This window comes from Pungitius pungitius, chromosome 2 (genome assembly GCF_949316345.1).
Source record: "Pungitius pungitius chromosome 2, fPunPun2.1, whole genome shotgun sequence".
NCBI lineage: Eukaryota > Metazoa > Chordata > Actinopteri > Perciformes > Gasterosteidae > Pungitius > Pungitius pungitius.
The window spans coordinates 19,760,947-19,788,904 of NC_084901.1; the positions used below are offsets into that span (position 1 = coordinate 19,760,947).

The 27,958-nt window shown below is 46.6% G+C and overlaps 1 protein-coding gene across 7 annotated transcripts in view; it reads left to right on the forward strand.

The window, feature by feature from the left end:
- pcdh19 (protocadherin 19) overlaps positions 1 to 27,958 on the forward strand; it is a 49,805-nt gene that overhangs the window by 13,289 nt on the left and 8,558 nt on the right. For 4 of the 7 annotated variants that reach the window (XM_037460385.2, XM_037460386.2, XM_037460380.2 and 1 more), the window contains exons 3-4: positions 14,775 to 14,833; positions 16,579 to 16,751. In XM_037460385.2, the coding sequence (XP_037316282.2) occupies positions 14,775 to 14,833; positions 16,579 to 16,751 (232 nt within the window). Of the gene's footprint in view, positions 1 to 14,774; positions 14,834 to 16,565; positions 16,752 to 27,958 lie in introns of all 7 variants that reach the window. The other 3 variants (XM_062560587.1, XM_062560585.1, XM_062560586.1) reach the window with 1 other exon arrangement.

Below are 27,958 nucleotides of genomic sequence, written 5' to 3' on the forward strand. Positions count from 1 at the left end.
TTCCAAGGAGCCAGCTCTGACACCAGGGAAGAATGACCTTTTCAACTGTCCGCTTTTTTTTGTGCCTAAAACAAAGAAGGAACAGGAGGATGTCATTTCCCCCCCCCCCCCCCATCACATTAAATGTCAACTTGTGCATGCGTAATTGCAGAATGGAAAGGAGGAAGACTTTTAGTGGACCAATTTAATGTTAAATGGATGAATCCTAAGCTTACTTATTCACTGCATTACAGATACTACTTTTTGAGCAACCTGCTCAACCTGTACGCTCTTTATTTTTGGATCTGTACGTTAGCACTTGGCTTCACGGTGAAAACTGAATTCAGCAGGACACAGAAGACTTGGCCCTTTGTCAAATGTCTGTCTTTTTAAAGAATTTGAAGACTGTAGTGCAGACAAAAGGGAGCAAACATCATTGTATTACACACACAAACGCTGCAATAAACCTTTGTTGTGTTTCCTCCGGTGGTTGAGCTGACTCTCCTGTTTCTCCCCTCCTTTCATTTCAGTAATTTCATACAGGACTTGGGTTGGACGTAAACGTGAATGCGCATTAGGGAGCGCATGTATGGGATGTTTGATGAGCACAGGGGGCTTTTGGCAGGCGATAGCGCTATAGCGGTAATACCGGCCGCCTCGGAGCCACGCAGCAGCATGGCTAGAGGAGCAGCGGGGTAGCGTAATTGTGCATTGTTCATCCACAGAACAGAGGCAGAGCATGTAATGAGCCTTAGCATTCTCACCCGGCCGGCCTAATGGGCTATGACCGAGTGCAGGCCTCTCCCGGCCCTCTGCGCTCCCCGCTACGCCCAATGCGGCCAGTGTCTCGGGCCTCTTCTTTTCTTTTCTGCCATTGCGCTCCCTTTCTCTGGCCGATCAGCGTCAACCATTCCTTCACCCCTGTTATCCCCCCCCCCCCCCCCCCTCCCCCCCTCCTTTATCTACGCTCCCCCGCCCATTGTCCCCCTGTCTGAGGGGACGGTGGGACCCCTAATGTGTTCTGTGTGTGGCTCCTTTTCTCATTCATGATGTCTCTGCGGCTCTGTGCAGTCAGTCTGATTCAGGCTGACATGAATCAGAATAGCTCGTTGATGGAGCGCCGTGTGCAGTGTGATTACATTAAAAACCCAAACACAGAATACAAATAAAAGTTCAGCCGGAGAATTTGCTGATGTTAGGTGTAGGGGATTTGTTGCTAGAAGTCTGCTTATTTTTCTATCAAAGACTGTTTTGCATTTTGATTATCTACTTTTCCTCAAAGCAATCCAGGGGGGGCAGTTTTGCTTGGGTTTGTTTTCTTGGGATTACGGCTTTTCAGAAAATGGCCCCGGCCTATTATTTACGCACATCACTAGTTCCTAGGAAGGAGGGAAAACGTGTCTTTGCTCCTGTGCTACCCGGTACCAAGAATTTCTTCCAGGGAATAGATTAGAAATCCACTCTGATTGCAACGGTGCATGGTAGACGGCCATGATAACAACTTCATCCGCCTCTTTGGGCGCTCTCATGACATCAGGAAACAATATTTGGTCTTCATTCGGTGTCTGGCTTCGGAGAACAATGGGACCTCGGTTTTGACTTTCCCCTCACGTCCACCTTTTGACGTACCACAGCATAGACAGCCAAGTAAATGAATGAAAAGCTCTTGGCCTGCAGTGTCTGACGGCTCGGAGAGCATTTCTTGCCCCAGTAACAGCGGATTTTCAAAATGACTCTCCTGTACCTGTTCTCTGTTTGAAGCCGTTCCCAGTTCACTGCCATGGGGAGGAAGAGAAAAAGGAGGGCAGCATCTGTATACCTGTTAAAGAGAAGATCGCATATAATCTTTGTGCTTTATTGATAAGAGAGGTTGTCTTGAAGCACGGTAGGAGGGTCACTGCAGATGAGTTTTAGCGGCATAATCTAGTTCAGGTATGGTTACATCAAAGCAGGCTACGAGGCCTGTTATTGTGTCGGCACATTTATTCTCACTGGGGATCATGAAAACTTCTTAAAACCATCTGCTGGAACCTTTTCTGTGAACCGAAAAGGGAATATCAATATGAATGAAAGGTAATCTGCCATTAGGGGAATTAAGCTATTACTTTTTCTTGATGACGGTTGGATTAGAAGGTGAGACAAGTGTGTAGCGTAGCTTCACACAAACACTGTAATCGGCAGGAAGCAGTTAGGAATGTTTTAAGATTTCTGGAAAGCCATAGACATTTGAATGAATTAAACAGACTTAGTGTGCTAAATACAGTTGTGAGCTTCAGCAGAAAAACAGCTAGCTGTTTTCAGTGTTTATGCTAAGCTAAGCTAACTGTCTCCTAGCTCAAGCTTCATGTTTAACTTGCATACATGAGTTGTGTAATTTTTCTGACTCTCGGCAAGAGAGTGAAAAGTATTCCCCAAAAAATGGTGAACCACTTTGACGCTGTTGCATAAACGTACGTTTTACTAAACAAACAGGAATGCAATTTTGTCTTTTTTCACTCGTTTTTCACTCATTTTTTAGTTTTGGGCCACAATTTCCTTTGTTGTAAATGTTAATGAGTGGCTGCTCCCTTTTTGTTTGTGTGCAATAGGCCAGCAGACAAAATACCAAGGGTGGTGGGGAAGGACGGCCACTGGGAGTTGGTGTTCTGACTTTTCATTTGTTTGCTACCCAGTAATGATTATTTTAGCCTCTAAGCCCCAGATTTGGCCATGTTTTGCAATGGGAAGCAGCATCAATGGGGACAGCGCAGCCTTGCCCTGGCTGAGAAGCTTGTCTGAGGATAAGCTGGTTGGCAACGAGAATCAGGTACACGGCACGGAGGACATTTTGAGTGCAGTGACAGGAGGTCAGCTGGGAAGCAAAAGGGGAGAAAGAGAGAGAGAGAGAGAGAGAGAGAGCAGAACATTCGGTTGATGTAAGGACTCGTCAACATTTGCTTCTGAATTACCTACGCATGTTCGTCTGGTGGCTGAATGAGAGCGTTTTCTAATTATAGACCTCCATCATTTGCCTTGATAGTAATGCTGGTAACAAGCCAGTCGCCGGCTTGCATGAGCAACTTCAGAAAGCTGACTTTTGGTTTAATTTGGAGTACTAGCTATAATCCAGACTAAATCCCTTAAAGCTGAAGCCCCCTCCCTCCCTCGCTGTTGGATTACGGGAGTGTCTTTAAAAGGATAAGGACCTGCTTATCACTGCTTCCCTCAACACTTGTTTGGGACCTCAGATGTGGGGGAGGATGGTTCATTGTCACCCACAGTGGTCGGTGCTGATATGAGTCAGAGATTAGGCATTGGATGGCTGAGATCAATGATAATCACAATTTATGGTTTTTAAACCCCCACAGCCTCCGAGGCATATGGATCTGAGCACATGCCTCCAGCAACCACCCTGGTGATTTTAATCAGTAAGTTGAGTCTAACTGAATGAAGCGGGTAAATCCGATGTCCTGCAGCACTTTGCGCTTGTTGCCTTTAATCAATTTCACACGGACATTTATGAACACAAAATGGCCCCTGACTTTGTTGCAGAGGAAAAGTATGGATTTGAGACCACACGAATCCCCTGACGAAGATCAACTGATTAAAGTTACAACAACAGAAAATTGCAATTAGCCTCATTTTAATATTATGTCTATTTTTATCCATTTTTAGAAACGAAAACCAGTAAACTGCAAATTTTTCTTTTGTGGAGCTTTTGTGTCTTCTACCCGCTTATTTCGCTTTGGACCTTGGGGGAGGTGATTCCAAAGAAGGTACGAGGTACTATCTACAACTTTAGTTACACAAAACGATAAAAAAGCAAATGGAGTTGAATAGAAATGCGACCCTACTTTCATTAATGACCATTTCGAGGTGCCGATAGTTGGATTTTAGTCGAGCTGTTTCAGGTTTTCATGCAAAGCTGAGCAAACTGTCTCATCTCTCAGACAGGAGTGGGATCAATTTGCTCCTCTGTGTCTCCGCAACAAAGGGGAACAGTCCAACATTAAAGCTACCTAGAGGCCAGGAAAACATATGCAAACATCCGAAACAATTACTTCGTTTAGAAGCTAGAACACGCAAATTGCTGATTTGTTGAGCATTTGTTCAGGTGATATCGACAAAGACAGGAGCTATGTATAGAAAAGGCTTCTACCAGCAGTTTAAACTGTTTGTATTACTCATTGCTAATGAAGTGTTGTTGGGAGTGGGGGAGGTGGGGTGTGCGGTATGGGCCGAGGGGGGGGGGGGGGTGGAGGAGGAGTGGTGTTGCAACAGGGGAATAGAGACCAATCTAGTACACGTAGTCATATGTGTTGTTTTGAGATGCTATATTTGAGTGTCTGTGTCATTGGGGTGTGATGGCGGCGGGGTGAGGGAGCCGAGTGAATTCCTGGCGGATCCGGGCTGTGAACCCTGAGCTCTCCTCTCGGGAGCTGCAGAGACAGCCGAAACCGCATAGGGAGTGGGGGGGGGGCATAGAAATAGAAGTACCTTAGTGTGAGTACTTGTTTACCTCGGTGTCAACATTTTGCCTCAGCTCATTAAACTGTGCACCTGGGCGAAGCCGCACATCTCTGTGTCTCTCTGTGTTTTTCTCCACTAATAAAAATAACTGAGGAGAACGCGTGAACACATTAAAGTCATGCTAATGAACTGACGCAACGGCAAGGTGACGGGGCGGCGATCGCACCTCAAAGGCAGCCAATCGATCTCATCTGATACCAGTTCACAGATACACCCTGTAGCACTCTCCACGAATCTAATCATGGATCAATTTTAACTCTGTTAACCGGGAGTCTACTTGCCATTAAAATGGGATTTCGATTTCTATCATTTTGAGAGCATTGTTTAAAAAAAAAAAAATGAACCGAGCGCAGAGGCAAAGTACCAACCGTCTCTTGCCGAAATATGGAAAAGGAGTAAGTCATCTGATCACGTTGATCCGAGGCCCCCGCCACCCCTCCTCCTCTCACCCTATTACCCATGCAGCCAGCATCCTCTCTAAATTGTTTTGCCTGACCTTTGCTACAGTAGCTCTAATTATTACCATCACACCGGCCCTGTAAGGCACATAGCTAATTATGCTGGATTTATCTGAAGGGACGTCGGTGCCATTCTTATTGGCATGTCTTAGCCATCGTCAGTGAAGGTGATCTAAACCCAGAATAAGGTTAATTTGGCTAATACGTTAATAGTAATTAGAGTCCCAATAATTACAAGCATAGTTGTAGTAACAATGAAGATGAGGTTATTAGTAATAGGGGTCCTAATTAACTCGTTAGACATATACCTTATGTGATTTGACAAAAAAGAGAGAGAGGCTGACGGAGTGAAGTGCAATATGAATAATGACATTATTACAGAGCCAGATTGTTACTTTTTCCTTCTGAATTGATGTCTGACTGTGGCAGTTGAAAGATGTGTTTTCAAAGGCATAGTGGGATTACCCGTTAGTGTAGGTACCAAGACCTCTCGTCATTGCATCTCAAAAAGAGTTGTTACTAGAGAAAGCAGTATTTTTCAAAGCGCCAACATGAATGAAGAGGGGCAGTTGGATCCGTCTTTTGGCTGCCGGGCAAACTGTGTAATGAGCCTAAGAGGGTTCCAATTATTCCACTTGCGATCAAAAAGGAGAAGGAGATTACTTCTCTAGCCTTTTTTTTTTCTCTGACATTTTACCCAGTAACATTTTTTGATCGAGGCTGGGGGAGGAAAAAAAAATAGAAAAGAAGAAGCTAGCGAGCGCTTGATGGTGAACCGGCTCCAGCAGGACAGTCCCGCCTGTCTAGCAGAGACGAAGCTGTGCTTTTGCAGCCCACACGTTTTTTTCTTCATTTGTTGGATGTTTTCGTAATAAAACTACTTTTCCCAGTGCATGGTACATTAGCATTCTCTCAGACCGTGTCACCTGCACACAAGACAGAAAGGGAGCTTTCATATGACCGCAGGCTTTGGCTACAGCACACTTAATGGCTGAATGTTGCCATTTTTTTTCCCACAGAGCTATTGTAAAATTGTGAGCAGGCATTCTGGGTACTCGCTCACTCACTGCAGTTATTTCCTTCTGCTCCACAGCGTAAGTCATGTTTCCACACAATACAACGGGGAGTTCAATTATTCGATTGTGTGCTGAATTTGTCCTCTCCCTTTCGTTCATTAGATTACAAGTAAAAGCACATTAGATGCCTCGTGGTAACTAAAAGGATTTCTCCGCTATAGGATAACAAACTGTATCAGCCTGGGAGAAATCAACAAGAGACAAATAATATAATGTACCACAGCACCGAGACAAAGAAAACTCCAATCTGCATCAGCACGGACAAACATCCACCCCTAAGATATGTTCTTGGTAGATAACAGCTTAGCGTGTGTGTGTGTGTGTGTGTGTGTGTTTGCAACACTCACAAACAAGAGACACACAAGCGCGCCAAGCGGAGCTTTGATGGGCCACGAACATTACTACATGTTGTTTATGGCGGCAGAACAAAAGGATTCAAGGTCTTCATTTCCAGAAATCAAGCTGCGGAAAGGTGGATGCAAGGCTGAAAATGCTTTTCAGTCGGATAGATTTGACTTCACAATGAAGACATAATTAGGGTGTGTGCAGATGCGTGTGCGTGCGTGCGCGTGTGTGTGTGTGTGTGTGTTTTTGTGCGTGCGCCTGGGGTCTGGGAATGCAGTGCCTCGCCTTCCCCCGTGAATCCGCTGCCGGGGGGGAAGGAGTCAGAGCACCGCCGTCTGTTGCTGTTTTCCCCGACCCTTTACATCCCCCCGCAGTGAAAAACGAGGTTTGCCCCCAAAGACGGCCCTAATACAAATTAAATTAAATCAAGTCAGTGCTGCTAATCCCTGTGTGTTTCGGCAGCTGAAACAACCCCCCCCCCCCCCCACTCCCCCCATCACAAATGAGTGGGTCAAGCCCGCTGCATCTGGCCCCCTCCCGACTGGCCCTGCTCTCAAGCTGCTCGGGCCGCCGCTCCCTGACGGAGGCAACAGCAGGCGCCGCTCCGACTCTCTCTGCCCCCGCTGACACGGTCCCGCGTGCGTTTGTTTTCTGTGGATGTGTGTGTCGCGTTATTCCGTTTGCGACTGTGTTTAATTCCCTGTTGCTTGTTTTTGCCGGGGATTCTGGGAGTAAGCAGTTCTTAGAGAAAGATTAGGCGTTATGTTTTATTTGGAAACGTAAAATAAAGAGGGTTTTCCCGTTACTGAACGGCGGTGTAATGGGAAAACACACCGTAGCGTCGGCCCACTTAGTGCTGGACGTTGTTGTGTTCTCTCCGTGCCCCGATGGCAGCCTGTCACCGTCCCGTTAACAAGCCGGATTTAAGTGGTGATGTGCGAGCACCTAATACTCTGCTGTCAATCCGGTGGCTGCTGACAGCTGCCTAGAAAGACCGTTCCCAATGTTAGCACCAGCTGTGGTGCACACTGAAACACACCGGCTAACGGGATCAAAAAGCTAACTAGGCTTCCGTAGCCGGATCACTGATAGGAGTAGCCCTTTATGACGCCGGCTAAAAGATCTCGTGTGCCCATCTGTTCATTAAAAAGCCCCTTTCCTGTGATACGTAGCTTGGCACGGGGCCCAATCGTCCACCCCTGATTTGTGCACCAGCTCTGATTTGCGAGACAAAGTGCGCCGACCGAGTTTCAGCAGCTGGTGTAAACCGATATTGTGTTTAGGGGGTTGTGGGTTAGGAGGGCGGGTTGCTTTTTGATGAGCTGCAAAACATGCTTGTATGTGTGTGTGTGTGTGTGTGTGCGCGCGCTGCGGATCTGATCACCTGCACACATGCCCTTTTCTAAAGCTCCGTGGCCCCTCCATCCAGCCGACGCGCAGTGTAAACAGGCTTTTGTTTGAGCGAGTGGCCTGGGGTAGTTGGATTAATGAGCGCTGATGAAGTTCCACTTGCATCCTGGGTGCTGCCTCCCTATTTGCTGGAGTGGCTGTGATGTGTGTAGCGTGTCTGGAGACTGTGACTCACTCCCTTTACCCAGTGTCAGATTAAGGCATGTCAATAAACAGACCCACTCAATCCATCTCCGAGTGACTGCATCCGCTCACGGAGCCTCCCAGTCTGTAATGAGCTGCTGCAAATCTCCATCCAACTAAAATGTCTGGAAAGATGCCTTGTCACAGTGAGCAAAAGAAAAGGGAGGGAGACGGAGAGACCCACAGCGGCACCGATGTGCTGACTGGCAGACCGGCAGCCACCTTTAAGCTGCAAAGAGAAAACGCACCGACCGTGGTGAGTTAGTCAAAAAATCAATTCTAAAGTTTACTGATTTCAAAAGCGACTCAAAGTTTTTTCAGTCACTGTCATGGCAGCATTTGGGAGGCGGCGGGGTGGAGGGGGGTGGGGGGGGGGGGGTTACGTAATGTGCAGTGTCTCTGCGGAGATGGGAGAAACCTCTGGGGATTCCTTGTGCACTAAATTAGCGCCCCCCCCCCCCCTCTCCCCCCTAATATAGGGCACCACTGAGAAACAGAAGCTGCTATCTAGCAATTCTCTTCTAGATATTAAAACACATGTTTGTAGTGCTTATTCCCAGTGGTGCCTGGAAACAATTTAATCTACCTGGATTAGATGTTAAACTCGACATTTATGTAGTCTGTGGAAAAAAAGAAGCTGCTACCTCTCTCATGTGGCGCCATACAAAAATTAATGGATTTGGGGATGAGAGCGAGTGCAAAAACTTTTCGGTCTGACATCCAAATGAAAGAAAATCCCTCAAGACTCGCCTAAAGGGGAAGTGCCTGGTATTTGAGTTTGATTTGGCTCCGCAGGCTTTAATAAAAAGTAAGCCGATTTCTTTGAGGAAACAGGCGAGATAGTCAAGTCTTTTTCCTCCCTCCTCCCTTTTTACTATGCAAAAACCCGCGAGTCGTAATCTCATAGAGATACTCCCGTCCTTTTCACTTGGAGATGGAAAAAAAAAACACGCGGACCTGAACGGCGAACAGGTGTTAAAAACCCAAAGCTCGTGTGCCTGGCGACGCCCATTCTCTGAAAGTGGACACCACATCTCCCTACTGAAAGGCTTAAAAGCACCCTCCCCTCGCTTCTTAAGACGAAACAAAAAGGCCCGACCCCGGATCCAGTTTGAAAACGTGTCGGTTCCTGAGCAGCGATTCTCTGGTAAGACAACAGCTCTGAGTTTAAGCCTCTTTAGCGTCAGCCGACTCCGCTGGAATGCAGACGTCTGCAGAGGGGGGGGGTGGGCTATTATTTAAAATCTTTTCATCATGCTGAAAGGAGTGAGGGGGGGGGGGGGGGTAGTTTTGACGTTGAGAAGCTCATGAATAATGAATGTTGTTTCTATCAATGTATGTATAATTGATCACATCTCCACTAACTGGACTTGTGTGGAGCCTCCAGGCCTGAGTGACATGGAGACTGGTCGTGTCTGTTGTCTCGGTTGCAGAATAAAAGACTGACGCATTGTCTTCTTCCAGCGGCTTCCTCTGTGGGGGGGGGGCGAGGCCACAGGTGGGACAAGCAATAGCTTTATTGCTCTGGCCCTTCTTCCTTGCTTTATGAGAGCAGGGGGTGATTGTTTTGGTCAGGACGAGTAAACGTTTGTTCAATTTCACACGGAAAGGCAAGAAAAAATGGAGAAGGAAGTGCGGGCAGGAAGCGGCGCCGTGTTTACGAATGTGTTTCATTGTGTTTCAGAGAAGCCGCACTTTAGTTTGCTTGAACAATACTCGACACTTAACACATGTGTTCGAGAACACAATTGATCCCAATAATAGCCCTCGGTTCACCGGTTGTTGTTGTTGTTTTTTTTGACCAGTCACATAGACTGCCGAAATGTACGAGCTACTGCGGAGCCCGGGAGCTTTTCAAAAAAACCTTTTCACCACAGAATCACTCACTTTCATCACATGATTGATTCCCAAATGGGCTTCTGGGTTTGGGGTGAATTGATGGGTGATGAAGTGAAATGACGCAGAGAACGTGGCAGGTTATTTGTCACACATGTGCCCCTCTGTCACAAGTGATTGTGTATAATTCTAGTTTGCAGGGTAGCCAGTTGATATTAAATGGTAACAAATCTCTGTATTCATCACGGCTGGGGCCCCCTTTAGCAGGCAGAAATAGAAAATGTAATCTCATCCACAACCATTGCTGTGCCTCGGGCAGTCTTTCACCCTTTTTACCGCTGATCCTCCCTCAGGGGCCCCTGCCCTCTATAAAGGAAAGGGGAAATCTATAATCTAGCAGATGGCACAGGGTCTATAGGAAATTCTATAATCGGGAAGACGGTGGCGATGATGGGTCTTTCTGGGGTGGAGGGTTTACGGCCAGCTCACAGGCCCAGAGAGCGCCTCGCATAAACAAACAGGATGCGAGCAGGTGCCTCGGTGGTCTGTGTCTTCGGCATGCGCGTCGTGCAGAGCCAATGTGAGCTGCTGCTGCTGGGATGCAGACCCAGGGGCGAGGTGGCTGGGCACCAGCTCAGCGCTGTCGGTGAGGGATCGTTGGAGGCATGCTGTCGCAGGGGGAAGCAGAAAGAGAGAGAGAGAGAGTAAGGATGCGAATGCGCAAGAGGCTCAAAGTGAAGCATTTCTTTTCGTCGTCGCGGCGCATAGGATGAGAAAGTCACCCGCAGACCCACACAAATGCATGCACGCGCACGCTCCGCCACATCCCCACGGGCAAAATGACATGAGGTGAATACATGCATCTGTAAACAGGTAGTTTCAGACACTGGCCATCCTTCATCCGGTGGAGTTATTTTACATTTTTGAACAATTCTACCGGCCCTGGAATCTCTTCCTCTCTGGACATTGTCCTTTAACTACGGGATATCAATAACAAGGCACATTATGTGTAACGTTTCCTTTTGGGGCCGAGGGGAGACGGAGGCCCGTCCTCACACTGCTAAAACACCAAATGCAGTGGCAGCATTTGATTTAATAGATTCTGTCTCGTCTTGTTCTGTATGTCTAAACTGTGCATCTTAGTGCGGCGGAAGGAGCATTTTGTTTCCACAAAGAGCGTGGGTTGATGTTTTTTGTCAGCTAAATTGGCGACATTAAAGACTTGCATTCATCACAGACATGAAACATTCACTTCTGCGATCAATTTTTCTGCCTTCAGATGCTGATTTATTTTAGACCCAGTCTCGCACGACCTGCCCGTCCTACGTAAAATACCTGCTGTTTTTAAGTTTTTTACTTCCATTTGATGCACACAGTTTATGCCAAATGTCCCCAATCTTGTAATTTAGTTAACGTCAGTTATTGTAACCCGGCACAGATGGCTTATCTTTTACGAAACCAAATTCTATCACGACATGTAGCCTCCCTGTTTAAATGTTATTCTGTGCTCTATCAGCCTCAGTAATACATACACTAGGACATTTTTCCCCCCCTCTCCTATCTGTGGAGTGACATCTGCTGAACTTGTCGGGTGTTTACTGGTGTAACAACTGGTGTCTTCGCTCCCCCACCCCTCCTCTCCTCTCGGGTGCTCCCCATTCCCCCACACAATGAATACACTTGCATCCAGCCTACAGAACCAATTGTCACACTGGGAGGAAGGCAAATCAAATCTTACGGCGGCAACTAGGCGAGGAGATTGCTTTTCCTCTCTGCGGCGGAGAGGCGAGTCCATAGTCCCTCCGACTCAGGTTTTACTGGTAGAGAAATGAGCAAAGGGTGAAAAGGGGAAAAGCCGCTGGGCTGCAGCAGCCGGGCCTCAAGCCGCCCACAGGTCAATTCTCACCCATTTCCTCCCCCTTGACCCTCTCTCTCTCTCTCTCTCTCTCTCTCTCCTTCCACTCTCTTTCCACTTCCCTCCCCACTCACCCCGACACTATCCATCAGTCACCCAGCGACAGCGGGGACTACCGTCCTCCCTCCAGTCCTCTAGATGAAACGGAACAATAATTATGGGGATAGAGTGGCTCTATCCGCCAAACTGGGGCCGCTCGGATCACAACAACACATTGTCCAACCTGATTAAATAGCCATTTGTGGCGTCTCTCGCCGTAGTTAAGCAGTCCTCATCCTCCTGCCTGAAACTTGACCTCCCAGCAAGACATATTGACATGTCCTCCAATTTGAGGTCGGTCAGAAATCTGGGGGAAGACATTACATTTCTTTACAGGAAGCCGGGGCCGATGCATCCGATCCTCCCTCGGAACAGGCACATGAGTGACGCACCAACGCCCAAGGTTGTGCTCTCACACGCTGAGTGTTTCTTTATTCAATTTGATAAAAAGGGGAAATGTGTGAAAATGCTCACCTTTGGGTAACAAGTAGCTGCTGTGTTGATCATGAGCCGTAGAGAGAGGAGACATAGGGAAGCAAAAACCACTCTCTTTTGGTTTTACCTGCTACACACTTAAGAGAGGTCCATGTGAAAACCCTTCAGGGAAAGTACAGATCCATTGCTGGACTGGAAGAGGTAGAGAGCTGGCCGGGGCTTACACACACAACCTGGCAGCCGAACCAATCACAGGCTGCAGCCAGAGTCACATTCACAAGAAACGTTCAATCTCGTCTTTTAAATGAAGTTTTTCCCTCGCTACCCATGCCTCGCATTTACTTTGGTCTCTCACTGAATGCGAGGCCACTGAAGGAGATGAGGCAGTTTATTTCATGTTCACTGGGACCAAAGTGGAGCACAGAAGAACACAAAACATTATGGATCTTTCATGCAGCATTGTTTTATTCCTATAAATCTTTAAAGAAAAAAGTATATTATTGTTTGATAAAATGTGTGTGTGGCATGATTCATGAATTGGAATGTGTTAATTATTAATTAATAACCAATCTGAGATGCAGTGTGTTGCCACTGCAGTTACCTTTGATATTTAATGGAGTCAAGCTGAAGGGGAACAAAAGGAGTCAGGGGTAGTACAACAGAACAAACATGGTGTGCTCCAAATTAAGAGCTAATAATAAAATGTTAATTAAATTCCTTTTTATGAATTATCCTTTCTGTATTAATGAGTTAGAGTTTAATTAGGGGTAAATGGTAAAGAGAGACAGAATGATGCTAACCTTCAGCGCAAACACATTGCATCATAACTTAGCGAGCCCCAATCAGAGGCCTGCCGTTGCATTGTTGCCTTCCATTGTACACACTTCCTGGAAAAATTAATTAGGGGTAAAGTAGGTGAGACGGCAAACAACAGCTTATCTCTTAATGGTTGAAGGTCGACCCATGCACCGTTGAGAACACTGACAGCTCGTCTCCGACGTAAATTCAAGTTTAACAGCAACTAAAGTGAGAACAATCAGCATCAGCATCAGCCAGGTAATAATGCTGCAGAACATGTATGTCATCTGCGAAGCACTAAGTAAATGCCATCGATTCCATGAATCTAAACAAACACCGATAGGTATTTGGTTGTATTAACAAGCCCTTCCATTTCTCATAGACTGCAAACAGGATGTGGGGGCTATTTGCTAGAGCTAAACACCGCACATTGGCTGCTGTGATCGGCCAGCGTCACTTTTATTTATTTATGTCATTTTTTCAAAAGACATCCAAGAAGAAGGAGACTAATGTTTGACATTTTTTTCGTCACTCCCCCCCGCCCCACCCCCCCTCCCTGTCCCTCTTCAGGGTTGTGGATTCACTTTCACGCTGATGCAAAAAAAAAAAAAGGCCCATTATCATCTAATGCGGCGCGTCCGCGCACAGTTGCACCTCGAGTTTAAACCCAAATCTGTTTGGTCACCACGTATGACAGCTGTGCCGGGCCGCTGCTACTTCAAGGAGCAGGCTTGTGTCGAAAGTGTAGCTCACTCGCAATTGTGCCCCAGCGCCCGCATTAACCTTCCTTATTATCCGGGAGTTTTTTTTTTTTTTTTGTCCAACAGGGCTTTGATATCGGCTCTGTAGGCTCCCGCCATCAACTCTCAGCATTTCTATCAGGATACAGTATCTGCGCCGTGGAATTTTAAGTGAAGGCTCTGCTTTCTTTCTGCAGAAAACACCTGCATCTTATCAAAGTTTGTCGAAAAGGGGTCGTGTCCTGGCTTTTCGCAGGACTGGGGAAGTCCTTTGAGAGGCTTTGATACCCTTTGGCCCCTGACATCTAACCGAGTGTGAGTAGAAGCTTGGCAGGCGCAGGAGGGGCTACCTGCTCCGTGAACACTAACTCCTCTGTCCATGTGCTCTTGCTCAATATTCCCCTTGCTAAATACATGTTGGAGAAAAAAAAGAAATTGAACGTAGGGTGCCTTTGAACTGTGTTCTCTAATGTGGGTCAGAGATCTATCGCATGCATATTCTAAAAGCCTTTTCATCTGCAATTGCGGAGTTAAGATTCCCTCGGCTCACTCTTAATTTCATCTACTTCCCTTGCATTAATTTATGTAATATTTCCACATTAATGTCTTCTCAAACATGTTAAAAGTGAAGAGTTCAGAGAGGAAAAGGAAAGGGAAACTTTTCTTCTCCCCGTATCGGCACGATCGCCCCGTCCGTCCTAATGACTCCATTTTAAAGACGGTGGGCTGACCGGCGGCGGAGGGATCGAGAGGAGGGAGGGTGAAGAGGAGACGAGAGGCTGCGCTCGCTGCGGCACTCTCCTCAGCTCTCAACTCCCAGTCAGCGTCTGTGTGTGTGTGTGTGTGCTTTGAAAGAGAATAGGACTCAGCCTTTTCAAAGTCCAGGCTGCTCACCGGGGCCTTTGTGGAAAATAACATTTCAACTGAAAGCCAATTACTGGCATTAACATTATTTTGGTTGCTTCCATTATTAAAAGTACCTCTCTCTGTACCCCACCCCACCCCCCATGCCCCCCCTCCCCTCCCCACCCTTTACTTTTTTCTGTTACAGACAGAGAATTACTCCATTGACTCCAGTTACGTGAACAGCAGAGCCCACCTCATTAAAAGGTATGTGTTGATTAGGAATTCTTACCAGCACCTCGTTACCGTTGTTATCTGTAATTGTTTTATCTAATGAGTGCACGGCTACCGTTGCAGCAGTATGCATGCGCTCCGGTATGTTTTCCATTCAGTGTAATTGCAGAGAGAAGGTAAGATTTGGGGATAAATATCATTACTCCGTAGTGCGTTTAGTAGCAATTTGTTGGAACAAGCTGCAAAATCATTAGATTACACGCAGCAGCAGAATAAACGAGGAATGGTTCTCAACCAGGTAACCTTATTACCTTCCTGTTATTTGCATCATTTGCAAAACATCTGGCTTAAACTGCTTCAGTTTAAGGCTTAAAACAACCACTCAATGATTAAATGACATTCAGGAGACTTTGCAAGTGCATTTCTTCCTCGGCTTTTCAAAACGGAATGAAGTTTTTTTTTTCTCGGATGAAGAAGTTCAGAGTAAATGCTTTCATTGTGCTTTTCTTCAACGAGATCCAGAATATTCAATAAGGCTGCGGGAATGCAGGCTTGGAAGTTGGGATGGGGGGTCCTATAATAACACCCCGCAGCCGGGGTTTTGTGACCGAGGCTCATTTATAAAACCACAATTCTTCCTTTCTACCTGCAGCTATGTAACATTCCAGTCTTTCTTTTGTTTAAGGCTATCCCTTTTAGAAGCCCTATAATGGCGACTTCCCTCCCCCTCCAAAAAAAAAAAGATTATCGACAATAATGTAAACAAAGAACATTCAAGTGTGGGCCTCTGCAGCGCACTACAAAGAAATCCCTCAGGAGCCAGCCAGCCTACGGTCTGGGACAGGTGCAATTACAGTGATAACATCAAAGGGCAGGCATTACCTGCAGCCCTCTCCCCCCCCGGCTGGGGAATGTGAGGCTCTGGGTCCAGGAAGGCAGCTTCCTTGTCCTTTACTCCCTCTACCCTCCGTCCTTTTGCACACATTTGCTTGCTCTCCTTACTCCTTTCCCTCCTTCCTAACCATCCGTTCTCCCTTCTTCATGTATATGTTTTCTCTCCTCCGAGAAACACATGTTCATATATTCACCCCTATTTAGTGTTGTTTGTAAAGCGGGATTTGTTCCAGTGGGATGGAAAGCAAATGAAGGGAAATCATGCTGTTACTGTGCAGCTGTTGATTGTGCCCCCACCACCCCATCGTCTTTATTGACTGTGAGCCCCAAACAAGACAGATGCTCCGTTTGTATGCTTCCAGCGTTTCCTCCATCCATCTTCCTTCCAGGAATGCCTGATTACTGCAGTATTTGTTTGATTCTACTGAGCGAGTGCCTCCTGTTTGTTTGGTGCTTTGTCCTTGAAGTCAGAGCATCCATCTCAAATGTCCCCGTTCAAAACTCCCCGTACCTGCGTGCGTGCGATCGGTGAAGTTAAAGACAAGATGGTACACCCAGTCCAAAAAGTCTTTCAACAGATTTAAACTTTCTTCTTATTCATGGGTCACTGCAAGCCTTGAAGCTGGAGGCTTTGTTTTTTTTTGCGAGAGTTTGCTATTCAGCGAGACAACAACAACAATAAAAATCACCATTCGGCTATTTGGAATTCATGGAAACGGACCACGTAAAAAGGGCAGATAGAAAGGACAAAAAAGGACAGGGTGAGAAAGACGGACAGCTCGTCACAAACCATCAGAGACACGCGGACCAGGGAGAGCATGTGAAAGAAGGTGATGTGACAGTTAATCAACATATCCCTCTCCACCCTTCTGGCCCCCATGTAGCACATCGACATTCAAAGACCTGGAGGGGAACAGTCTGAAGGACAGCGGCCACGAGGAGAGCGACCAGACCGACAGTGAACATGACGTCCAGAGAGGACACTATGTTGACACGGCTGTCAACGACGCGCTGAACATGACCATCCCCCCCAATGTTTGCCAGCTGCCGGACCAAGGTGAGCAAATGTGTTACTTTTGAGCGAGCTTTTGTGTGCTCTGCATGCGAGAAGGGACCGCTTTCCCCGGAGTGCGTTCACTTTCGGGATAAGACCAAGTGTGTATTTGCGCGTGCGTGCGTGCGTGTGTGTGTGTGTGTGTGTGTGTGTGTGCGGCCCGCAGTGTGTTTTCATGCCACAGGAGCATCTTTTAAGGTGCATTATGCCCATTCCGAGCTTCAGATGTGCAAGTATGAATAACATCACAGTTTCCTTTTCTGTCTTTGATGTCCTGCTGGAGCAGCTAATGTAAGGGATCTCTGACAGCTAAGGCTAGCCTTTGATACGGGCTTAGGCAACATTATTGACTGATAGTAGCCATGTCTGCCAACTTCAGACGCGGCTTGAATGGCAGCAATTAGGCCCACAAAGGTAGAAGGTGGAAATCTACACATCTCCGAGAGCCGTCATCCATTATTCAGTGGGATCATTTAGCGGGGAATTAACGTTGATGTTTCATTTTTGACTCCCCATTTAAAAAAGACGTCCACTTTGTTGGCACAAGTCAGCGTGCGGGTCGTCTTCGTTCTTAACCGCTGCCATTCAGACAGAAGACGAGAGTGGGTCGGTAAGAGGCGGAGAGCCCGGAGGAAGCCGTCTGCAGCAAACCCGTATTTTACCACGTGCACCACAGAGCTACACGCCACGCGCCAGAGTTGGTCCGTGCGTGTTAAGAGTCGCAGACATTTTAAAAAGACTCACATTAGCAATTTCCTTCCGAGGACGGTTGAAATGCCGGACGTTCTGAAATGACACAGTTCCCACAGAACTCACTCGCAGCCTCTCAGCTGTACATTTGCGCCGTGTGTGCCGCGATTTGGGAACGTGCCGGATTGAGTTCTTCTTCCCATGATCGTGTTCCCTTTTTTTTTTTACTAAAAGACGTCGAAGAACTAAAAGACTTAAAACAGAGAGGAACTAAAAACACTGGAAGGCTTTTTCCTTGTCCCTGGCACGTTTAACTAAGCAGATGCTTCAGCTGGAGCCATTGGGCTTTGGATGATGTTTGTCTGGGGAATAATGAGATTACGCGCCCGAGAGCGCAGTCGCACAAGTGGATCTGCCTTCGTGGCCAGTCGCCTTTGTGTTGTAACGCAGATAGACATTTATCAGGTCAGGGACACGCGGGGACCGTTTGGAATGAACCTGCGCGGGGCGGCCGGTAATGGACAATGTGAACAGTGAACTATCGGTTGCCAGCTGAAATTACTTCACAACACCAAAAAAAAAACGCTTTCCAACAGTCCTTCTGTTCCGCGGGATCTCATTATTGGACACAATTACAAATGATGTACATGAGAAATATTACAAGTGAGGACTCCCCTCTGAGGCAGTTCTTTTTTTCATTAACACCACCACTGACTGTATCGTTTTTTCCAGCCAAACAGAACCGTGCCTCCTGAATTCACAAGTGGCCGCTTCACAGTGTTGTCCGTTCATTTGACCAGAACGAATAGATGATAACAAACTATCTGTTTCGAATTACAATTAGGTAGGTTGTTATTTTTTTTATTTTTTTTGCGCACAGCTAAGCACTCGCTGTTTTTGGCCAGCAATTTCCCCCTCTGTCAGGACTCGACCAAATGGCTTCACTGGAAGCTTCTCGTCGCTTTGTTTACCGCAGCCGTGGTCACATCCCAGAGAGTAACGAGCCGCTGTTCGTAACTATTAGGCGACTTGACCAAAGATCCTCACACTTGCAGAAATGTAATGCCGTAAGCAAGTGAAATCGTCCCTATTTACTACCTCAACGGCCCAATTACGCGGTTAAAGAGCGCGATGCGGGATGACAAGAGACAAGTGCAGATTCAGCATGACGTAGAGTTTAATCAGCGTCTCCTGTTCTATGAGGATTTCACATCATCGGGTTCCCAGTGGCAGCAGCTCTGTCTCCCTTCTTCCTTTTTCTTCCGGCGCGTACTCGCTTGAGGACACGGCAGAAATAGAACAGTGCAGGTTTGCACATCACGAGGGCCGCTGCGGTTGCAGCCATGTGACGGTGTGGTTTCACTTTGATCTCATCTGTCTCAATTGACAAAAAACGGACACTATCTGCTGCTTCTACTGGCTGTTTGCAGGGGGCGACTGTCAGACAACAAACAGGCGTGTTCGCTAAATATCCCGCTGCTTGGGCGTCTTATGGGACCCAACCGCGTTGAGCGGTGCGCCTCTTCTGCAGGGCTAGAGCAGAACACAAGTTGAGAGACTGCAAATTGCCAAAGGACAACAGGACACACCAGCCGAGGACAGAAGAGACTTGTGTTTCGTGTATTTTTATTGTTCTTTTCTTTCTTTTTCTTTTCTTGTGTTAAGTGCCGAGAACAAAAGAAGGCTTGAAGGGTGGGGGGGGGGGGGGGGGGGGTTGGAGGAAGGGTTAAGCTCTCGGGGTTTTACCGTGCAAATGTTTGCCGTTCCCAGTGCCATGCAAAGGTGTTGTTTGCCCAGGAGACAAGCCGTTACCTTCACACAAAGACCCCGCATACCCGTCATGTTTTGTGCTTTCATGTGGGAATCCAATTGTATGACTCGATCCAGCTGCTAAATAGGCCTTGTGTTGAATCACACTGGGCCTTTTTCTTCCTCCCGGCTGCAGTTTAGGAGTCTGATATTTGGCTTTTCTCCATCAGTTATGCCCCCCCCCTCCATTCACAGATGATGTTACAACAACACCAATTCATTATTCCTGTATCAGCCAAGGTAACTTTCGTCGAAGTGCTTGAGAAGAAATTTTAGACTTAAATCTGAGCGAATGCCTTGCTGTTGAATCGCTGCCAAGACTCTAAAGAGGCGTGTGGGCTCTTTTTGAAAACCTGACCTGAAATATCCTTACCCAGTTTATTAGATTAGGAAGTATCTGTGGAACAAATTGCATTAAATATCTTTGAATCTGTAGAGGAGGGGCTATCTTTAACATATAATGGCTCCATCATATCTGCCAATAGAATAGTGATGGATGATATTGGCGTAACTATAAACTGAACAGAGCTATATTTAATGAATTTGTCTTTATCTTCACAGGCATGTCTGTGAAGTTACAGGGATTTGGTTGAAATATTCGACATGCTAGCTCTGGCTCTGTTGAACCATTAGTGTCAAGGGAGAAGCGAGGGAACACTCAGAAGGGGACCCGGTGACAAAGAGAGCTAAATCTATTTTTTTTCTTCTTCTTTTCTCCGACTTCTTTTGATACTGTGGTAGCTCACGCTTTAATTCCCCTCGGATATGGATGAGCCGTGGTTTTTAGGGATTAAGATCCATGTATTGTTAAATCGCTTGAGTTGTCTCCGCGGGACGGAAAGGGAGGGCTTGATGTCCCTTCACGCTGTCCGATTTAGCAGTTTAGAGGGTTATGGTCTTGGCGTTTGAATTATTTCCAGGTCAATGTAACTGTACTTTAAAAAAAAAAAAAAAAGGCCATTCTCTTGGCTCATTAGACTGAAAAGGATCCAAGACCGCTCAATTAGGGAACAGGCCTCTTTTTATTTCTGACACATCCCTCGGCCTCCACCTCTGGAGAATATCTCTCATCTATCTGTTGGATCCCTTTGGGTATGTGCCTGAAGCTGGAGCCCAGGAATGGAAGCCCCCTACGTGGGCCGCAGACTTTTCCATATTCCCTTCTTCCATCAGCGGGATCCACAGGGTTTCACTGTTCCTAATTGATTTCATCCCCTCCCCCCCCCCCCCCCCTCCCTCCCTCCATGTCTCTCTCTCGCCTCACCCTCCATATGTCTTTCTGTCTTTTCCGTCTGTTTCCATCCACTGACTGCAAACATCTCCAACCCACATCTCCCAACTTTGTGCCAGTCAGGCAGTTCCCTCTCCCCTGTTGAATTAAAGAAAGAGCAAAGGCACGTCACATGCTTCTGCTGGCAAACTTGCCCTAAATTCAACACGAGAACATTTCCAGTTTGCAGTTCTCTGATCTACTAACAAAAATGCTGACAGGTGTCAGAATGCGGAAGGCAACAGGAACCGGGCTGTGCTGTGCTGACAACATGAGAGGAGGTGAGAGGGAGACAGAGATGGAGAGATCAGCTGAGAGTCTAGTAAGCAGTTTTAGCGAGAGGGAAAATAAAAAGAGGCAAGGAGGAAACAATCTCTCTGACAGGTAGGAGGGATTTTTTCTTCTTCTTCTTTTTTTTTTTTTCCCTCTCTCGCTCACTCACAAGATAACTTTGTGAATGCGCCGGAGGATTCGAGTGATTCTGAAACCACATTTGATTGAATTAAGCACCGAAAGTCATACTGTTATTCGGGCTGACAACAACACGTGTTGAGTTATGATATTGAAAGATGAGATTAACATACAAACTCTACCCGGGGACCATCCATTTTGATTTGGATTTGCCTAATCTAATGTGTAACCCTTGGCGGAGGTAAAATGGCTGACAGTGACAAAGAGCTCAGTGCAATGCAGGCACTAAGGAAGATAAGAGTGCATCCCGCTGCACGCTCAAGCACACTGGAGACGGCTTGCTAGCAGGTGTGGCGAGGTCCGTAATGAACGATCAAGATGCAGAGTACGCCTCTGAAACGTACGGACTGCAGGAATTACTGTTTAAGGGAATCCAATGTCATTTCAAGCGCTGTCCATCTGCGCTCATCTTTTTTTTTTATCGCGCTTTCATTGCCGAATGAAACTGTTCTCTGGCTGTTTTAGTGGAAACATATTATCATTTTAAAAAGAGAAGACCAATATTGAATTTGCCCCCGGTAAAATAAACCTCCATCATTTATCCGTTATCCATCTACGTGCTCAAACAGTTCTGCACTGGCGCTGTAGGTGAATGCCAGGGGCGCCCCCTAAAGAGGAAACATAACCCTTTCTAAATGTATTGCTTTCGATATTTCTAATATGTACTATTTTCAAAATATTGCATATAAAAGCCCACAACATCATAACTACATGGCCTATGATGTACAATCTCTCGTTTTGTGGGGCCCAGAGAAGTCAAAGCAGAAAAGAAGAGGAGGATACACGTGGTAAAGACTAATAGGAAGAATAAGGCAACTTTAGCTCATTTTCTAAATAGCTATCAATTACACCCACCGTATGGGAAGTTTGGAAAGACTGTTTGGGGACTTGTGGGAAATAGCCTGCAACACATTTTTTTCTTTTCCTTTAAGCGTGATTTGCATTACCTTAATCTTAAAGACATTACGCTATTTAGTTCATTTGTGATTCTGAACACATTGATCCGTGGTGGAATGGACTGAAATGCCCCGAGGCACCAGCCAAAGTCTCACAAAAGGCACCAAATTGGACAAATTACACCGCTTTTATGTCTGTTCCAAATGAAAGTAATTGTCTGGCTGGTAGTTTTTCCTTTTCGCATTACTCAGATAAGTTCACTTTTAACCTGAGGTTAACCCATCCCTTTAGTTAAATCCACCAGCGAGCACCTAAGCAAACTTGAAATGTTTCAACTCAAGTTTTTTTATAGGCAGGCGCACACGCCTCTGGCTCGCTCTTCCTCAAACGGCACGCGGTGACAAAAGGCGCGGTCACATGGTCTTCTCCTTCAACCCGGGACAGGAAAACATGTCGCGATGTTCTAAAACCACGGCGGCGTCCCCTGAACCCTCATTGTGCCAAAGCTCTCCTGAACACAACCAGTGTATTTAATCAGCCCAAGAGGGGACTGCTTATCTCTCTGCACTTGTCACGGAGAGCGTATTGAACATATCACAGAGAGAAATGGGAATAGTTCATTATTTTCCAGGCCTCACAATGAGCCTGATGTATCTCATTGCATGCCCCTGCACTGACAGCTCATTTTCTAGACAATGCTGGCATTCAGTTCACAAGTGAGGAGGCAGAGAGAGACGGAGGAAACGCAGACACGGGGAGAAAATGGGGGCTCCGGATCTCCATTGCTTATTCATGACGCCGCGGCATGCTAGGTGTGTTAATAATCTCCGCAGAAACCGAGGGAATCACACTTGTTTGTTGAGCACCTAGCCAAGCTGGGCCCCCCCGATTGACAGCAGATGGGAAAACAGGGGGATCACGGTGATCCTAGACAGAGGGAGGGAGATTAAGAACAGGTAGTATGCTGAAGTTGATGGAAGCGGTGTGTATTAAAGCGGGGGGGGGGGGGGGGTGGAGAAAGTTCCCACATTTTAAATCTTGTCTGAGAGGGTGTGCAAGCAGTATATGAAGTTTGTGTGTGTGTGTGTGTCTTTAAAGGTTAATCAGAGAAGGAGTAGTGGGGAGAGAGAGAGAGGCGGGGGGCGGGGGGGACGGGACATAGATAAATATATGGCATAAGAGAGAAATACGAGGGTGAAACAGAGATTCCAGTAGCAGAGCTGTAACATTGTCTTCAGATTGATCTTCTAGTTTGTGTCTGAGGGAAAGAGGTGGAGGCCATTGTCCCAAACCGCACTGTAAGGTTGCTGGGGGGTCACCTTACACCTTATCACCTTATCCACTGCAAACCGAGGCCAGCAGTTAAGACTGCAGCCCTGTTTGTATCTATACAACCATCTTGTACCTCCAGCTTTGATGCGGGCTGCTTTCATCGGAGCCCGCATCCCAACACACTTTGCATTTGGATTCTTATCTTCTGTGTGATGCATTTTAACACCACGAGAAGTTAACGAAGCCTCCTCCCCCATGCTTTTCTTCATTTCGCATCCTCCCCACCCACACCCACTGCAAGTGCAGAGGTCGCCTCTTCCGTCCCGAATGGTGACACCAAAGTCAAGCCACATCGTTCTGTCTTCATAGATCCTGAATCAATCAAAGTTTGGTAACGTAACACTAGCCGGTAACTTTAATGTTCTGAAAGTTACTTACTTGTGATTGACATTACGGTCTCACTGAGGAAAGGAAAGGGAATTGGATGCATCTAACATTGCATCCTTAAACCGACACTGCCTTGTCCGTACATGTCATTTGGTTACGTTCAAGTACACCCAGACTCCATCCTGTTCCCCTCATGAGTCCCTTTTACAAACAGCATTCCTTGCCACAAACCTCTAGCTGAAATGGTATGATTATAGACTGATACCGTGTGGAGTAAACACCCCGATGAGGACATACTATACGCTTAGAAGGACTCAAAGGAGCCCCGGTGTGTGGCTGGAAGCGGGCAGAAGAGTCACAGAGCGACTGCCAAGGCAGGGCTTGTATTACAGGAATCCCAGGATATCAGACACCCGGCGGCCTGTGCTCCCTCTAGGCAGGGCACAGTCTGGCAGCTGGCCTGTAGCCCAGATAGCAATAATCAGCTCCATTACCTGTAGTACTGACTCCCATTTATGAGCCCTGATAGCGGAACCACGGCTATACTGCAGGGATTAAGGGTGCTGTGAAATTGAGCAAAAGTATGGAGAGGCCTAGCACATAGCTGCACACGCTGCACCCGCATATGTTGCACACACAGGAGTATCTAAATGGGGGGGCGGGGGGAGGGGGGGAGGGGGGGTTCTGGGCATTCTGCGTCTCGGTGCAAGTTATTTGTTTTATCTCCTCTCTCTGTGTGAAAGGAAAGATTAAGAATGTACTGTGCTCTGTTTAAGGGGGAAATCAGCTGTCTTCTGACAAGTGCATTGTAGCCCCTGCAGTTTTCTGTTCAGAATACAAAGAGACATTTATCAGTGCAGCTGGGGTAAGGGAGGAAGAGAGGGGGGGACGGAGGGACGAAGGGAGGAGGGGGGGGGTCTCCGTGTGCATTTCGTTTTTTAACCCCCATTTACTTCCTGTGTGTGGCAAGAAAACGCTATACCTCCATCCCCTTTAATCCATTTGAGAATTCCTACATTGTTTCTTTTATTCCATCGTCTCCCCTCGTGCCTTTATCACCCCACCCCCCGCCCCCCCTGTTTTTTTTTTATCTTAGCTCTCATCACCTTTTTTCTCCTGACAACATTATAACTCAGATGGAATGCGTAGCGGGAATATATAAAATGATGTCGTCCTCCTCAGTTGTGGCAACAAAAGGTTACTACCTCAGGCATACTTCTATAATATCTCCATGCTTTTTCCTCCTCATGTATATTCAGTGAGAATGATTTATTCTCTAACACTTTATAGCCGTTGAAATGCAGAATTTCTCTCTCAGAGACCCTGCGTACGCCGTGGAACTGCTCGTTTGGATTTCTACGAACCAGAAGTTAAACTGAGGTTAAAGAGGCAAGTCGTCCAAACTACGTCTGTCATTACAATCCGTCATTCGCCAATTAGTGTCAGCGATCCCTCGCTGTCCCCTAGATGACCTTGCAGAGACGAGCTCACTATGTTTTACCTCACAATTTGGAGTAGGTCTCAACAGTGAGAGGCACGTCTTTTGCTGCCGGTGACCCAGATTATAAACTATTGATGAGACAGCGAATGCACAGTAACAGCGAGAAGGGACCGGCTGAGGCCGGCTCCCCCACCTCCATGAGACTTTTGTCTTTCAACATGTTGTCATACCCAAGAACCTCAGTCTTTTAAGACCCACGTCCTCTGTTTGTTCCTCATTTGGTGGATTGGCACATTTGCATTTCAGATCACGCATGATTGGGCATTGTATTCGCGATGTTCAGTAAGAGCTCTGCCCGTTACGACTCTCTTCAAGTGTAAGCAAGGTCAAGAGCAGGACAGGATGCAGAGTGGTGTTTCTACAACGGCGGTGGGGGTGGAAAATCAAATAAAAGTAAATTCATCAACATTTATGTTATTCACAAATGCCCTCCAATTTTGAATTGTTCTACTAAGATGTTTCCTCCGGGCTACCACTCATCTTTCTGGGCATTAGCTAATTATCATACCACATTAGTACGTAATAGACAATCTGGTTTGTGTGCACCATGCAATGTAATGTAACTGTTAATCTAATATATGTTTATACATATATATATATATATATATATATATATATATATATATATATATATATATATATATATATATATATATATTACAGAACAAAATACGTGTGGTATATTACAGGGACCTCTACTGTTATTCATTGTATGTACAATTGACTGAAGGACAGACTTCTTGCCAAACCCTGCTGACCCCCGTCTCTTTGAAGGGGAGGATTAAAGGTAATGGGAGAGGTCGGCTGTTAAGTTTAATAGACGACAGGAAAGTCGCAGAATGGCTCTTTTTAATGATGTGCCTGCTCTGGTACAGTCCTCGTTAAAGATGGAGCCAGAATGGGGGAGGGGACTGAGTCCGGACAGTGCGCTACCCCCCCCCCCCCCAAATTAAAAGATCACCAGTGGGGCTTGTGTTCTTCGGCACATCGTAGGAAATGGGGTATGCGATACTCAGCTCACATTAAGATCAGAAAATAAATAAAGCAAGCAATCAGGTCATGACCTCCTATATCCGTGGCGCTTACGCCACCCCCACCCCCCCCCCCCCCCCACCCCACACACTTGCCCTTCCCTCCCCCCTCCGCCTCCTCCTTCGCTGCACTCTACATGGTTTTAAGTGGCTCGGATTTGCGACTAAATGTCAATTCTAGTGTTGTGGCTTTACCACAGCGCTGGTTGTTCCTCAGCTGCCTCCAGAGAAAAGGAACTCCAGGATGGAGAGGGAATTGGATCTTTGACACCTGTCACTTTTACTCTGCTGCACCTTGCTCCCTTGCCACACATAAGGACTTTTCATGTCACAGCTCAGCATGTTATCATGAGAGGGCACGGGGCCCGAGAAATCCAATTACTAGAACTGTGTCAGACCCCGGCCGCCATCCCAATGTATGCTATAGTCGTGTCCCTCGAATCAGAAAAGATGTGCCCATTAGTTCCTTCTCTTTTCTCCGGCTCAGTCTTCACCTCCATTTCAATCGGGGAGCGGCTAATGCTACGGACTGTCTTATATTAAGTGGTATCATGGTACCGGCCTCACTGTGGTGAATAATAGAGAGCCTGGGAGAGCGTCAGTATGCCGCCCCCCCCTCCCCTCAGATGGCAAACTGAATGGCCTTTGTGACGGGGAAATGGCCTCCCTGTTGCTTTTCCCCAGCACAGTGGGTGTATATCTAATGTATCACCTTTTCACAAGGGCCTCACATATTTTTTTAAACTTTATTCTTTTGTATGTCTTTCCTTCCTGAGTGACAGTTTCTGGTTCTTTGGAAAACAGGGGGGACCGTCTTTTCAAACCATGATCGGTGTCCCAGTGTGCCCCCGCCCCCCTCTTACTGTATATCTCCCTGCCTGCTGGGCTCCACCTGCCCATCACACCCATCAAACCCTCCAGGTTACCGTGTTGAAAATTTGGATAAAGGAAGAGAGAAAGAAAAGAGTGAAAAGGAGGATGAAATGATGGAGAGAGTCAGAGCCATGCTGGTGCTTTTGTAACGAGATAAAATGGAATATAAAACTCAGTCCTGGCTGACACAAAGTGAACATGACTGAACAAGAAGCCACATTATATTAATTATGTAAGGCCACTCTTTTGAGGCAAAGCTGAAGCTCTCTCACACACACACACAGAGAGAGAGAGAGAGAGAGAGAGAGTTGTATTGCCTTTATTTCAGATGGCTAATGGAAGTAGCCCTTCAGAAAGAAATAAAAAATAACCCAAAATAAAAAATTTGAAAAATGTCTCTTCATGGCAAATGTAAAAATATAATCTTTTTTCACTTGTTACGGCTTATTGATTGTCCAAAACCATTAAATCCTGAATCCATTTCTCCACATCCATTTCTCAGCTGCAATTTTCATCTCTTTGGATGAAAAGTTTCACAAGTCTTGGTCTTAGGGGAACATGTTCAAATCGCCATGGACCTTTTGTCTATTAATGGAGATCCCACTGTCAAACAACCCAATGTTTTCCCCCCTCATCATTTTCTCTGGCGCGTGTGGTTTGTATTTCCTCTCCTGACAATTGTAATTGCTGAAAACTCTCACCTAAAATAATATAATACAATAGGGATTTATACCTGCTGACAGTACACCCATAGATTCAATGGAGGGCTGTCTAATTTTCACTTCTGGTGTCGGTATTTCCCCGGGTGACCACACGGACATTTAGTTCCCATTCCAAAGCCCCGCTGCCTCGAAACCTCTCCTCTCAATTAGGGCTTCACGTAAAGCTTCCGTCTACCCCCCCCCCCCCCCCCCCCCTCCCCCCTCGCTCCCCCCAGCCCGTTCACACATGTAATTTAACAGACTGTTGATGTCCCCCTTTGCTGCTCCCAGACTCGAGGGTTTAGGAG